The sequence below is a fragment of the Mus musculus genome, chromosome 11, assembly GCF_000001635.26.
Source record: "Mus musculus strain C57BL/6J chromosome 11, GRCm38.p6 C57BL/6J".
NCBI classification, from domain to species: domain Eukaryota; kingdom Metazoa; phylum Chordata; class Mammalia; order Rodentia; family Muridae; genus Mus; species Mus musculus.
Window position 1 is genome coordinate 32404299 of NC_000077.6, and position 15840 is coordinate 32420138.

Sequence of the window (15840 nt, forward strand, 5' to 3'; positions counted from 1 at the left end):
TGTCTCTCAACCCACCTGTCATCCTAGGGCCACTGGCCACATCCACCCACGGTGAGATGATTAAGACAGGGAACCTGGATGCCACCAGGACTCTACACAGCACATTAGTTTTGTCTTCTACAGGACACAGAAGACTGTCAGGGAACTCTCAAAAGAGTAAATGATAGGAAGGGCACCTAAACCTGAATGTGGCACACAACATGTGCTCCAGAAAATACAGGTTTCCATCCCTGCTGCTGAGCAACCATCACACCATGCAGGGAAAGCACGGGGTGAGCAGCCCCTCTCTCCAAGGGTTCCCAGTAGCTCATCATTTTGTTAGGGGCCTTCATGCTTTCAGGACCATTGTCAAGGATACAGTAGAGGATACCGGTGAAGGGATGGATGCACAGGCAGGTTGTGGGAGATTCACTGTGCTTCCAAGGTCTGTGATAGCCCAGTGGCCAGTTAAGTCCACATAGCTGTGGGAGGACAGTGCTTCCAGTATCCTTCAAGTTACATTACTATTATTCATGTGAATCATGAGATCAGCATTAGTCAAGCAGACGCTAACTGTGCAATCTAGGGATAGTCCCTGCTTCCAAGAATACCGGAAGACAGTGTTTCCGGCATCCTCCAGGTCAGGTCACCATTAGTCAGGAGGCTGGTGGTAGCCAACAAACCTCCATAATTATGCAATCTAAAAGCCATTAGCTTTGATGACCTGGAAGGAAGGAAGGATTACTCTGATGTCATCTCAGTATCCTGTGCTCTGACTCTTTCAAGGTGACTTCTGTGACAGTAAAAGATGTGATGGTTTTTTCCCACAGCAGGCAGCACTCCCTTATGGAGTGGAAATTGTCTGTCAGGGCAATTCTGTTCTGACACTGCACACCTAGCGGTGTGTTGGGTCCCCTAGGCTGTCTTTCAGGCCATCCCTCAATGCCTCAGCCAGGTGCAAACCAGCTGTTCTGCCTGCCCTTCCTACAGCTAGCTGTCAAGCATGGTCTGCAGGCCCCTCTCTTGAACTATTAAGTTGCTCACATGATCAAGGAAAACAGGCTTTCAGGGTCCTCGCCAAGGATGCAGTAAAGGATACAGGTGAAGGGATGGATACACAGGCAGGTTGTAGGAGAGGCACTGTGCTTCCACAGTCTCTGTGGATGCTGCCTTGCAGGAATTTCTGTGCTCAGCAAGCTCTCCAGACCCCTGGAGTTCTCAGCAATTTCATTGCAGAGGCACAATTGACAGCTGTGTTGACCTGTGACTAAATAAAAGGGGTCAGATCAAATGCTAATAGGCAGTGAGGAAGCCAGCCAGGCCTGCTTAGCCAGGCTCTTTTTTTTTTTTTGGCCTCTGAGTTTATTTCAGAGTATGGGGTAGGAACTCTTCCAAAATGGAATTTTATAATCTATTATCAAAGTGGGTCAGATAATTTAATTTCTTTATAGCCAGGGGGTCCGAGGTGGAAAAGATTAGAACCTATTTTTAGCTTCCATGACTTCCCTTGGGAGAGGGAAATCCTCGCTTCCATGCCTGCCTTGAGTAGAAAAGGCAAATGCAAGGGGCAGGCAGGAGGAGGACACAGAGCCACTGCATCCCAGTCTCCTGAGGCCTAAAGTGCCCCAGTTGTATTCCAGACACTTAAGTCACGAGAGCTATGGGACTAGTGACCCACGATGACAACTGGAAAATATATGTCCCTGTGCTGTCACCGAACGAACAAGACTCCAAGTGACTCACTATTTGCCCCCAGGTCTCTACAGAGCTAGATTTCTGTTGTTCTTAAGTCTGTATTGTTTTCCAGTTCTCAGGAGCAGTGTATGCAAGCTATATGGCAAAGAGATAGCATGGGCATGAAGGAAGAAGTGCCCATTCCCTGGGCCACCAGGGTGGGGTGCTAGGAAGGATGTATTGGGCAGATAATGCTCCGGTCCCTTATATAAACAGCTAGGGTGTTTGCTTCTGACCTGTCCACAGCCTCCACACACTTTACATCCTCTTGAGGTGACATTAAGCTTTGGGTAATGTAGGTACCATGTGAATAGTTATTTTACTGTTTGTTTAGATCAGCATGGGTTGTGACCCCTTTGGGGTCACATATCATATATCCTGCTTATCAGGTATTTACATTACAATACACAACAGTAGCAAAGTTACAGTTATCATGTAGCAATGAAATAATCTTATGGGGGGGTGGGTTTCACCATAACACAGGAACTATATTAAAAGGTCACAGCATTAGGAAGGTTGAGAACCACTGGCTTTAGAGAGTAATATTCAGAGAGTAAGGGTTTGTGCATTCAGTACCCATAGAGGAGTTTTTAGGGTCTTTTTAAATTATTATTATTATTATTTCATGGTTGGAAAACACAAGTGTAGAAACCACAGATACTGAGGGAATAGAACATGAGCATCTCTAGGTAGCAACCATTAGGCACACACCAGCCCATCCTCAGAGAGCATATGGTATGGCTGCAAACCCTGCCAAGCATGCGCCATACCTGCAGCCAGGCTCCTTGCCATGCAGAGTACCTTTGGAGGCCTCTGCCTGTAGGATCAAATGTGGACCACAACAATTTGATGCAAACGGTCACCTCTTATGACCCTCTTTGTGGCTCCGTTTCTTCATTGTGCAATGAGGACCATAATGTGACAGTGATATGGAATAATACAAGTACAGTGTCCATTATATACACAGTGTCCATTGCACACTCTACTAATGGAAAATGTGCTATAGTCTCCTTGCTTGGAGCAAGCGTCCTCACTTTCTGTCCCAGGCTTGGGAGAAAGTTTCTCTTCTTGCTAGCTTTTTTAATTATTTTTTTTCAACTTGTAGCTATTCTTGACAGTTTCATTTTACACAGTGAACCAGGAATTTTTTTTTAGCCTAACCTGAACACCAACAGTTGAGTGGCAGAATACACAGCCAGCTTCCACACCTGTGGATTCTGCATCCTTGCATTCAACCAACCATGGATAGAAAAAAGACAAGGAAAAAAAATGTGGTTGCGCTGAACACGTCCAGAGCTTTTCCCTGTCAGGATCCCTACACAGTCATAGCTAACTGTTCACAGCTTTGGCATCCTATTGGCAGAAGTCACCTGCATTAAGTGTAAAGTCTACCTAGGTGTGTCCTATACCCTTTCTATGAGGGAGTCCTGTGTGCGGATCTGCCTCCCTCAGGACACCTCTGGGACAGTCCTCACATGCCAAAGGACAGCTGGATTATTGCATTCTCGCTTCGCCTCACTGACAGCACCCTGAACTCTTCTTGCTTGCAGGTTGGTGGTTCGTCAGCACTGCTGAAGAGCAGGGCTGGGTCCCTGCAACCTGCCTGGAAGGCCAGGATGGCGTGCAAGATGAGTTCTCCCTCCAGCCTGAGGAAGGTAGGGGGAACTTCCTCCTCACCCCTTCTTGGCAGCCTCTGCTCAAGGACTGATAGCCCACTAGTTCAGGATTTAGAGCCTGTGAGCAGGATGGAATTAGAACTATAAGGCAAGCCTGTACTTCCCCCATGGGCTTGTGGGAGCTACCCTTGGTGAGCCTTGCCAAAGCTGGGCCCCCACCCCTTTATGAGCCCCTCCCCGCCCCTCCCCCCCCCCAGCCTGATTGCTGACAGCCCACTGCTCTCTAACATTTCTGTGGTGCTATACTAACTGTCTATACTCACTTGCAAAACTTTCAACCCCATGTGTTTCAACACCATGTGACTTTTTCTGCTGGTTTAAGTGTCCCCTTGTGTCTCCCACACACTTCCTTTTCCTGGGGACATACATGTTTGTGGTAGATGTTCTTTGGAGTGATGCCTGACACTCCAGCAGTGCCCAAGGCCGAAGACTTCCTCTCCCCTGTGGGAGCTTCCTAAAGCAGAGGCCCTCAGTGCCTCTTATAGCAGAGTGTCTAGGAGTCACACAAACCTGAGTGTGAATCTTACCTCTGCTGCATGCAGTGCAATCTTGGGCCGGAGTCACCTCTTAAAGCCCCCTCCTTCTCTGCTGACCATGGGAGCATTTGAGGTCTGTGTTCCCATCCTGCCTGGGGGTGAGTGTTGCTGGATTCCAGTGGATGGCTTTGAGGAGCACAGAGGCAAATCAAGTATGTTGGGAAAGAAGGCAAAGGAGGGGTCTAGAAACCCTAAATGTATACATCCAAAGATTACAGTGGCTTTGCATTTAGTTGGATTGCAGTGACACTCTGCAGTGTGTGTGTGCTCTGCTTCAGGGTCCCTCCAGGAGCTGGGGGCAAAGCTAGCCCAGGTTACCACAGAGCGAGCACAGATTAAAGGGAGGGGCTACAAGGCAGACAGCCCGTGTCCCCTTCCAGTCTGTGATGGCTCGCCTGAGAAGGAGCTAGCGTTTCACAGATGTGGAGCCACACTCAGGGAGGCTGAGATTTTCCCACACAGGCAAGAGCACATTTTCCCGCAGGTTTAGCATTTTTCTTTTCCGCTCCCGTGACCGTGTCTCAGTATAACATTCTCAGAATAGAATGACTGCTGAGTACCTCTTCGGTCACACTGAAGCTCATTCCCCAGGCATTTGTCCTCTCTAGGATGGCTGGGGCTGGGGGTATACTCAGGTAGATCCCTCCCAGGAGAACACTGCTAGGTGCTGTCAGGCTTACAAGCCCTGGAGTATGCTCCCATTAACGCTGCCTTCTGCCCTCCTTCTACATGCTTCCTGACCAGTGTCCTGGAGATACTGCTCTCTGCCCCGGTCTGTGGGTCGCCGCCGGACTCTGGGGGACTTGTATGCCATCAGCTGGCGTCAAGGTGCCTACCCTGGGAGATTTCTCTGCATTTACTGTTTGGAGCCAAGTCCCTGCATCTGCATGAGCTCCCTGCTCTGGGACTGCCCATGCCTGCTGCATGTAAAAAAAAAAAAAAAAAAAAAAAAAAAAAAAAAAAAACATGGTCTTGTCAATCTTGTGTGTACAAGCATGCAGGATGGGGAGGAGTGGGCCTGGGGTATCTGATGGCCTTGGAGCTTGGAGGTGTCCCAGTTTACAAAGATGCCTAGGTTTTCTATGATGGTGACTGTGCAGCCCTGTTACTTTTGCCAGACTTGAGTCACAGGAGAATAAAGCCAGGGTGAGGGTGAGTTCCTCACACCTGTAACCCTAGCACCTGAAGGCTGGGACAGAAGGATCATGAGTTTGAGGACAGCTTGAGCTATGTAATGAGACTCAGTCTTTAAAAAAAAAAAAAAAAAAAAAAAAAAAAAGGAAAAATACTGACTCATACTGCCGAAAAGCTAGAACTAGCTCCAAGAAAGATTGGATGCACCCTTGACACCTCTGCTCTATTCCGTTCCATTCACACAGTTCGATTCCTTGAGACACTGGTCCCAGGTACCTATCAGGGACAGTCACCAAAAAAAATCAGCTGCTGCTGCTGTTTCTTCTTCTTCTTCTTCTTCTTCTTCTTCTTCTTCTTCTTCTTCTTCTTCTTCTTCTTCTTCTTCTTCTTCTTCTTCTTCTCCTGTTTGTTTGTTTTGTTTTCAAGACAGGGTTTCTCTGTGTAACCCTGGCTGTCCTAGAACTCGCTTTGAGGACCAGGCTGGCCTCGAACTCAGAAATCCGCCTGCCTCTGCCTCCCGAGTGCTGGGATTAAAGGCATGCACCACTACCGCCCGACCAGCTTCTTCTAAAACACAGGCACTAGGACTATCCCCTCTCACCCCCAAGAGTCCTCCCACTGTGTGTCATCCCGAAACCAGTCATAGCAGCCAGGCTTTGAAATACTGTGACTAGACCAGGGTCACGTGCCATAGGGGTGGCTGAGCCCCCAGCAGAACAGGCTGTGTTTGCGCAGCCCTGAGCTCAGACTGGTGTCTCTCTGCAGCTCTAGCATCCCAGAGCTTGAGAACCCTCCCAGCTGGAGCCCAAGGAGACCCAGGGCTCATGGGTTTGGATGTATTCAGAACCCTTCCCACCTGGACCACACAAAACTACTGTGCTAGGCTGGCAGAATCCTTCCTTCCTTCCTTCCTTCCTTCATCCTATCCCAGCCTGGTGCCTGCTGATTCAGCACAAGAGGAAATAGCTGACCATGCTGAATATAGAATGTATGCCAGAAGTCAGCACAGCCCCCTCAGAGCTGGTCAGCAGGCCATTTCAATAAATAAATAAACGCCTGTGGGCTTCAACCTCCTCTGCAGCAGCTGGCTAGCAACGGATGCCTCAAGGGTTTTCCCAAGAACTGTGAGCGCTAAGTAATAGCTGGCTCAGCCACTCACCTATGGACTGAAATGTCACCTAAGAACAGCCCTCTCATCTCCTTTCTGGACTCCTCTGGGTCATGTTTCCATGTTTCTCTGTGACACTGGAGATGGCAGTTGCTCCCTTCCTCTCCTGAGCACTGTGTCCAGGGGCTGCAAATGAGCAGGATCTCTGGGCTGCTGTAGTAACACAGTGGGAGAAAGCTCTGAGGGAGGACTGTGGGCTGTAAGGATGGAGCTGTGGCTTGTGAGGAGAGTGGTGTGGGAAGCAACCCAGCCACGAAGGCTGTAAGCATGGTTGGATCAGGGCTGCAACCCGACCAATAAAAAGCCACTGTCTAGGTGATGAGAAGTACTCTCTGTCCCTTCCTGGGTGGCAATTTTAGCTTCATCTCTGAACTCATAGTCTCAACTAGCAAGAACCAGGAGGTACCCAGGGGGCTTAACTCACTGTGTGAGCAAGGTGCACTCCTTAGGGTGGGATTTCAGAATATGCCTCTTTCCTAAACAGAGGCTCATTCATAAAACAATTGCCAGCTTTTCCAGGCACATTCCAGTGCTGGAGACAAAGATATGACTGAGATAGACCAATCCCTGTCTTCATGGATGGAGATCATACTCCTTCAGAGGAAAGACTTGATAGTAAAGGTCATGTTAGTTAGAAGGTAATTCCTGGAATGGGGGTGGGGGGTTAACCTGAGCAAGGGAGATGAAGATGCTGTGTGTCAGAACGTTGCATGAAGTCATGGGCCATGACCTTGAGGCACAGATTGTCTGGATACGAGGGTGATTCTTTGATGCTGAGGGGGGTCAGAGGGACTGGGGCCTCTAAGAGCTCCATGGGAGCCTGAGGAGCCCAGAAATCTCAGAGAGAATTTCCCTCTGTGTGATTCCAGTTCACACCCAGCATCCTGCTCCTCCTGTCTATTCCTCACCCCATCACCCTTTGTCCCTGCAGAGGAGAAATATACGGTCATCTACCCGTACACAGCTCGTGACCAGGATGAAATGAACCTAGAGCGAGGGGCTGTGGTGGAGGTCGTCCAGAAGAACCTGGAGGGCTGGTGGAAGATCAGGTAACTCCCTGTGGTTGGGTGGAGCGTCTAGGTCTCTCGTGAGCTCCAGCTTCACAGAGTCTGTGAGCAGCTACAGACAGGTGTCATTTTTACCTCAGCCATGAATACGCCTTGGTACAGTTTGGCCTCCCTCCCTACCGATATCTTTCCTGTAAAGTCCAAACAGACAAGACCTTTGAGTTCCCCAAGCCTCAGAGAGGAGAGGGCTATTGTATGTTTTACAGCATAGCCTGGGCATACAGCGGGCCATTCTGTCAAGTCTGTGTAAGCATACTGTGGTGTTGGCAGAAGCCACCCAATAAAGCCTTTCTCAGAACTCACCCCATCAGTAAATGACATGTGACTGTCACAGTACCATAATACAGACGAACACCCTGGAACCTCACAGCGCTGGAGTTCAGGGGTGGCGGGGGGGGGGGGTCTCAACCTGGTTCAGACTTTGAGGCAGTTGTCAGACGAGTGTAAGGGTCCCCTGAGTCTGGGAAGTATGGGAACCCATGCCCTCTTTACCCCAGAGCTCCTCACCCCAGAGGACGCTCATCCTCCATTTTGTGCTGCCTGTGCTGTGGCTTTGTGTCCCAATGATGGCCAGAGGAGGTGGATTGTGCTGCATTCAACTAGCTTTTTCCACTTAAAGCAAGACTTATTCTCTCTTAGAGGGCTTTTGAGTTTGACAAATGCTTGATCGTAAAGATTTCTATCTCCTTGTAAATTTGCCTCCAGTTACAAGTGACCTGTTTTTTACTAAAACCCAGGCCATTTTGTTTTTAAAGTAGTTCTTTCTCTTTTCTTTTCCTTCCTTCCTTCTCCCCTCCTTCCTTTTTGAAAGGGGGTTGCTATACTTAGAGTGCCTATCCTGGAACTCACTCTATAGACCAGGATAGCCTGAACCTCAGAGGTCTGCCTGCCTCTGCCTCCTGAGTGCTGGAATCAAAGGTGTGCATAACTTCTTTAAGTAATGCTTAATGAGACTTGGTTCTGCCGTGTATCATGACTAGTTAGCTGGATTTATTCCTCTTTCCCCAAAGGTATGGGAACCTGTTTGGAGAGGTACTAGTACTAGTAGCTTTTGGTGGGATTGACTGATCTCCATAGTGTCTTGTGGCCACTTTCAAGTCATCAATGAGATGCCACTAAAATGCGGAGCTCAGAAGATGCAGTGGGCTCTCGTGAGCCAATGTGCACTTGCTCCAGCACGTCTCTGGTCCAAACAGGCCTCTCTAGTTATTGTTTTGAAACCCGAGCTTTGTCATGTGAGAATTAAGTGATTGTTGCCTTCACTGATACCCTTTTTAGGGATAGTGGGCTGGTGTGTCAGAGTCGCTGTCATTCTTCAGTGCAGAGGAACATCATTCACGTCTCAGTGTCTTTGTGTCAGCCCAGAGCCCTTTCCTGTCAGTGTGAGGCTTTGCACCAGGAGCAGGAGCTGCCAGGAAAGGGCCAAGAACAAGTTAAGAGATCTGAGTCCATTTCTGCCACAGACTCACTTGTAAACCCAAGTTTACAAGTTTACACCAATGGGTCCCAGGCTTCTTATCTTTAAAACAGATCCCAATTCCAGATGAAAATCCCTTACCTGAAATGCATGAGACCAGAAGTCTTTAGGATTTGGGACGTTTTCATCGTTGGGGAATGTTGCCTATGTGTAATGCGATGTCTTGGATTTGAGGAGGGCCATTGATAAAACCAAGGTTCACTGTGTTGCATATATGGTGTATACACACAGTCGGAAGATGAGTTTATGCGCGTCTAATGCAGCTGCATTTTGACTGTGATCCTTCACATGAAGTCAAGTGTGGAATTTTCCATTTGTGGTGTCACGTTGATGCCCAAGAAGCTTCGCTGGGAGATGGGGGCCATCTTGCCAATGTTGGCTGGGTTCAAACACATAAGAGCTGTAAAGTGCTTAGGACGGGACTAACAGAATAGGTGCCCACAGTGCTGGCTGTCACTGTAATGACCATCACCATCACGGTGGTACCTCAAGAAGACAGCTCTGATGCAGAGTTTTATTGCCGTTCACCCGTGATACGATTATGCCCATTGGCAACTTGTCCCCTTGGCCTTTCATTTCTTCATCGAATTCACCAATACCCAGTTGCTCGAACCTAAGGGCTTGTGTTCTAACTAGGAGACAGGAAATCCTCAGCCGGATACACTTTGCAGATGCGGGTGCAGGGATCACAGAGTGTGCAGAAGCCAGAGGGCCGTCATGGAGATTGGGCCTCATTTGAGACTCAATGACATTAAGTAAAACCTGGAAAGAGGAGCAGGTGCCACCAGGAGGGAGAGAGAGGTGCTTGTTAGAGACCTACCAAGAGCAGTGCTGTGGGGAGGTGACTAGCAATGGTGCATTTGGAGACTTCAAGTAGAAGAGGGTGTATGGGATATGGTGGTTGTTGGGAGAGGCAAATGGAGATCAGGTGGGGAGGGCCTGGAAGGCCAAGCTGAAGGCTTAGGCATCATCAGAGGGCAATGAGTTGCATGGAGCCTTTGACCCACAACAGTTCGAATCCACTGTCCACCATCCTGGACCAGATGTATAGAAGCATGGCTTCATCCCACCCCTCCAACCCCCAAAAGCCCCACAGACCAACCTGACTAGACTCCTTCCCCTTCCTCCCAGGTACCAGGGCAAAGAGGGCTGGGCCCCTGCTTCCTACCTAAAGAAGAACAGTGGGGAGCCCTTGCCCCCAAAGCTTGGCCCCAGCTCACCTGCTCACTCGGGTGCCCTCGACCTGGATGGTGTTTCCCGGCATCAGAATGCTATGGGCAGGGAGAAGGAGCTGCTGAACAACCAGAGGGATGGCCGGTTTGAAGGTCGCCTGGTGCCCGATGGTGACGTTAAGCAGAGTGAGTGTCGCCCTACCCTGGCTCAGACAGCTGAGGTCTATCTGAGCTTAGGCACCTCCCTTCTGGCATCCCTGCCATCTGATGATATCCTGAAGAGAACAATAAAAGCTTGGGGACTTTGAATAACTCACAGAGACCACTGGACCAGCAGATCTCAGAATCTGAACAGTCCTTCCCTCAGATTACTCCAGTGAGTCATGACCATCGTCTCCTGACTAGCTCACTGCCTCCTCCTTTGAGGGACTGCTTTTGGTTTTACAGATAAAAATCAGAGAAATAAGGCCAAGGCTATTCACCTGGTAACAATGGGCCTAAGGGAGAAAAGCTGACCCCATATTGGGTTTGCTTCACCCATTTTGCTTTTTCAGAGCTTCCCTATTTATATTTTGCTAATTGTATCCTCCCCACACTGAGAGCCGGGCTACCCAAAGCTGTCTGCATTGTACCTGGAACTGTGTCCCCAACATCCTGTGCTGGTCCTGAGGGCAGCGAGAATCAAGGACTCCACACTTCCCAGAGATGGGGGGCTGAGCTTCATGCTGTCTGCAGGAGCCTAAGTGCCAAGAGCTTCATGACTGCTAGAGGCCATGGCAGGAGTTCTGGCCAATCCCAAGTTCTGTGATTCTGGTCTCTCATGGTCAAGACCACAGCCCACTAATAGCAGGGGACCAAATGAAAACCTGAAGTAACGTGACTTTGTTAGGACATTCATATGTTAAATCAAAGTCTCCTCCCACAACACACACATACACACACATTCACACACACCTTGATTAACAATGGCTCATTTGATCCAGAGACTCATTTCCAGTCCACACAACAGAGCAAGTTTGTGTCTACAGCTAAGATGATACTTCCATGCAGTCAAGAATCTTGGTTTTCAACATCTGTTTACTGTCCAGCCAGTGAAAGGCAAGGAGGGGTGACATAGCACAAATGCTCCACCTTCCATCATGTTCCACTGGACTTTTTGAGTGGTAACACTAAGCTGCACAGAAGTCTAGAAACAGTAGTTCTTATAGGGGTGCTAAATGTCTTAGCTAAGACTCAGGTATTTTCTAACATAATAGAAGATGAGGCAATAGGTATTTTACGTTACTTCTACTGCCAGGGAAAGGTAGATATCCATTAGGCTGTTCCACAGAAAAGGACCTATGGCTCAGAGTCTAACAGTAATTGTGTCTCGCGCTGGGAGCTTGAGTCTGGGCCCAGCCCTGTATAGCTCTGAGTCCATCCATGTTTTATGCCCTGAGTGAACACCTCCCATTACTTGGGGACCAGTGCCGATCATCTATTGGAATATAGAAAAGGTCCAGGGGAGGCCATGCTGATGGAGGGTCCCCAGACAAGCATGAGGAAGGCATAGCCAGGCTGTTCTCACATGTGGCTTCTGGACAGAGAAGGGAGGAATGAGACCCCACCTGGTTTCCACTGCTGGGAATCTGTCTGTGGAGCTCTGAGTATGAATAAACTGGAGTCTTATTTTCCCCCATAGGATCACCAAAGATGAGGCAAAGACCCCCTCCTCGCCGAGACATGACCATTGTAAGTACACACTTGCCCCAGAGCCTCATCTCCTTGGCCTGGGGCTTGTCTGGGACACCCACTAGACCTCTCATATTCCAGTACTTTTCAAGCAGTTCTTGACAACAACACAACCTATGTATAGCAGGCCCAAGGTTAGACAAGACACAGGTTTATCTGCAGTGACGTTTTGTTATTCTGATCCATTTTTAACTCTAAACGTGAATTTACTTATTTATGTATACACAGAGTCTCACTATATAGCCCTGGTTAGTCTGAAACTCTCTATGTAGACCAGGCCAGCCTACAACTCGCAGAGATTCGCCTGCCTCTGCCTCTGAGATGCTGGAATAAATGGGTTTCGCCACCATGCCCTACTTCTAGGTACCTTTTAACCAATGTAGGCTGAGCATCCTTATTCCAAAAATCTAAAATGCTTCAAAGTCCCTCTGAGCACCAACAAGATACCAAAAGTGGAAAGACAATTCCATACCTGACCTCACGTGACGGATCACAGTCAAAACACAGGTACACTAAATATATTGTAAAATGCTCTACCCTGGCTAAATACACATGAAGCATAAATGTATTCTGTGTTTGAACTCGGATCCTGTCCCCAAGATGGCTCACTGTGTATTCAAATATTCAAACTATAAAACAATGGTGATCACAAGCAGTTTGGAAAGGAATTGCTTTGGAAATATCTGCCATTGCTTGAGTATCTGTCCAGCACCATAAATATACCAGGTGTGTCACCCAGTAGCATATTTTATAGTCATAGCAGATATACTAATCCAGTAGTCTTAGGATTCCCGTTCTACAGGAGATGAAGTGGAAGCTTGGCATGGCCCTTCATCAGCATTCCTGCCCACCTGGGTCAAATTCAAAGACTTGAGGTCTTCCCATAGATAGCCTCGCTGCCTCTTATATTCAGACCTTTGGGTTTTCCCAAGTTCTCACCATGTGCCCAGATGCTGTTTGTAACTGTAAAGTTGAAGGGCCAGGGGAACCTCAAGTAGGAGGTATGACAGTCAAGCCCTCCTTGTTTTGCCCCTCAGAGGCTAATTAGGCTTCCTTGATGTTGTGTACCCCTCCTGACTCATTCAACCCTCTATGTAATCCTGACAGCCTCGAGGCCTCAACCTGCCGAAGCCCCCCATCCCACCCCAGGTGGAGGAAGAGTACTACACCATCGCTGAGTTCCAGACCACCATCCCAGATGGCATCAGCTTCCAGGCGGGCCTGAAGGTGGAGGTGAGCATCTACTGCTCTTCTTCCTTCCCACCATTGGCTTCTCTCATCTCACCTCCTGCTATGGGGGAGGGGAGGAGAGGTTAAAGGCTTTATTAAGCTATTGACTATATCTGCATAAACATATCCCAAACTCTTTGCCACTTTGTGTGTACAAGTCACTGTTTTCTTTTCCTTGGAGTTGTGTAACTATCGCCACACTCCAGTCCCAAAGCCCTTAGCAGAAACCCTGTCCCATCAGCGAGCACTGGTCTCCCTTTTCACATCAACCCGCCCTGGACTTTCTGAGTAGAAGTGGAATTATACAATATATGGCTGCCTTAGTTTGGGTTTTATTGCTGTGAAGAGACAGGATGGCCAAGGTAATTCTTCTAAAGGCAAACATTTAATTGGGGCTGGCATAACTGTTTCAGAGGTCCAGTCTGTTACCATCATGGAGGGATCATGGCAGCACGCAGGCAGACAAGGTGCAAGAGAAGGAGCTGCGAGTTCTGCAGTCTGATCTGCAGGTAGCCAGGAAGAGACTCCTTCTGCCAGACTTGAGCATATATATATATATGAGAGAGAGAGACCTCAAAGCCTACTCTCCAGTGACACACCCCCTCCAACAAGGCTATACCTACTCTCACTAGGCCACATTCCCTGTGGGCCAAGCAGTCAAACACTGTCTCGGGGGGCGGGGGGCCAAACCTATTGAAACCACCACAATGACTGTGTGTGGCTGGCTTATATTTCCTTTTCTTTTTTAAAATTTTATTTATTTTTATGTTTATGGGTGTTTTGCCAGCATGTATGTCTATATATCATGTGCCTAATGTGTGTGGAGACCAGAGAAGGGCATCAGATCCCTGGGGACTGGAATTTCAGATAGTTGAGGGTTGCTATGTGGGTGCTGGAATTGAACCTGGTTCCACTGGTCAAACAGCCAGTGCTCTTAACTGCTGAACCCAGTGGGAGGTGTCCCCTGTGGTAGGCACTGCTGTGGGAGGTGTCCCCTGTGGTAGGCACTGCTGTGGAAAGCATCCCCTGTGCAAGGCACCCTGTGGGAGGTGTCCCCTGTGGTAGGCACTGCTGTGGGAGGCATCCCCTGTGCAAGGCACTGCTGTGGGAGGCGTCCCCTGTGCTAGGTAGGCACCCTGTGGAAGCCATTCCTCCAAGCCCCTCTCTTACTTTTTAAGAAGATGTGTTTATTGTGTGTGCACATGAGACTCATTGCTTGCAGAGGACAATGGACAATTTTTGCACACGTCTCTCCTTGTTTTGAGGCAGGCTCTCTGGTTATTTCTGCTGCTGTACTTCCTATGTGAACTTCTGACAAATACTCCTTTCTCCAGCTCCCGTTTTGCCATAGGAGTTCTGGGACTGGGGTTATAGCCACCAGGGGTCCAAGAATTAAACTTGGGGCATTAGTGTTACAAAAAGATTCTTACCCACAGAACCATCCCTTGGTCTGCCGCCACCTGCTTCCCCTCTCCTGTCCTGCCCCTCCCATACTCTGTCTGTATACTCTGATCCCTAGGTAACCAAGGTAAGTCCTTTCTATCTCGGGTGTATCTTTTATCTTCACAAACATAGGCATGAAGGATGTTTCCCGTGTTCTTGAGAAAGCCTGCAGGGAACAGGAGAGCAGCAAAGAGCAGGAACTGAGTTCTAGCAAGGATGCCTCCTGACAGAACAGGTGGTCTGGCCCCTGACGCCCCCACTTCTGCTCTGTCATGAGTAAGCTTTGGCCAGAGCTTCTTATCCTACTTCAGGAGGCAGAGATTAAATCTGCACATCTCTGACATGCCTATAATCCAGTCACTACGTGTTCCCAGGATCATATCTGGGGTTTTGAGAAGCATTTAAGAAAAATTAGCAGGGCAGCAGTGGCACACACCTTTGATCTCAGCACTCAGGAGGCAGAGGCAGGTGGATCTGTGAGTTCAAGGCTAGCCTAGTCTAGAGAACAAGTCCCAGGACAGCCAAGGCTATACAGAAAAACCCTATCTAAGTTGGGGAGGGCAGGGAGATTACATCTCTGTAGAACATGTAGAAACTTTTTGGCTTGTCATTTTTCCCCAAAACAATACAATATAATTTCAACTTACCTGTTTTTCTACCTACCTATAGAATATATATATACATATATATATATATATATATATATATGTGTGTGTGTGTGTGTGTGTATATGTATATATATGTGTGTATATATATTATAAAATATATATGTATATTCTGTACATATAGAACATATGTACATATACATACACATATGTGTGGATATTTATATATTATACTGTATATTTTATATGTGTGTGTATATATGTGTGTATACATATATATTTATGTGTGTATATACATATATATACATATATATACACATATATACAGAGAGAGAGAGAGAGCAATCTAAGATAATTAGTTCATCCTTTCGGCACCCTGCTCAGTCTCATAGCTCATTAACTTGTGCCTCAGCTGTTCAGTATGTTCCCAATTTTCGTTCAATGGTTGTGATGTTCATTGCTGTGCATTCTCGACTCCTCCTCACAGCTGCCTGTTCTGGCCTCACCCGGTCTTTAGTGGTCTTCTCTAAGGATGGAGGTTTGACTCACTCACAGTCCTGTTACCGGCATTGACTATCTTTTTCTCGGCCATCAGTTCTTTGTGTTGTTGCTGATATTTATTGCACTTATCCCATGGAATCAGAACCTGTTTTGGCTGCAGGGGCCAGAGCTCAGAAATAGATTAGTTGCTTAGCATATGTGAGACCCTGCATCCCATTGTCAAACACTATAGAATGAAGGAGAAGACATCTGTGAGTCAATCTGTGGAAATACGCGCAAGAGATTATTGGCTTCTAGAGACTTCTGAGCCAGCCACAGAGCAGCATCCAGTCTCTGTGACCACAGCCTGCATCTTCACGGTTGCAACCTACAGTCTCCCATACAAGA

The 15840-nt window shown here is 48.0% G+C and overlaps 1 protein-coding gene across 2 annotated transcripts in view; it reads left to right on the forward strand.

Moving 5' to 3' along the window:
* The window catches only part of Sh3pxd2b (SH3 and PX domains 2B), an 80417-nt gene that overhangs the window by 56526 nt on the left and 8051 nt on the right, over positions 1-15840 (forward strand). The window contains exons 8-13 of one of the 2 annotated variants that reach the window (XM_006514712.2): positions 3264-3368; positions 4670-4753; positions 7159-7276; positions 9903-10129; positions 11625-11674; positions 12782-12907. In XM_006514712.2, coding sequence (XP_006514775.1) covers positions 3264-3368; positions 4670-4753; positions 7159-7276; positions 9903-10129; positions 11625-11674; positions 12782-12907 — 710 coding nt within the window. The remainder of the gene's footprint in view (positions 1-3263; positions 3369-4669; positions 4754-7158; positions 7277-9902; positions 10130-11624; positions 11675-12781; positions 12908-15840) is intronic. The other variant, NM_177364.4, reaches the window with a different exon arrangement.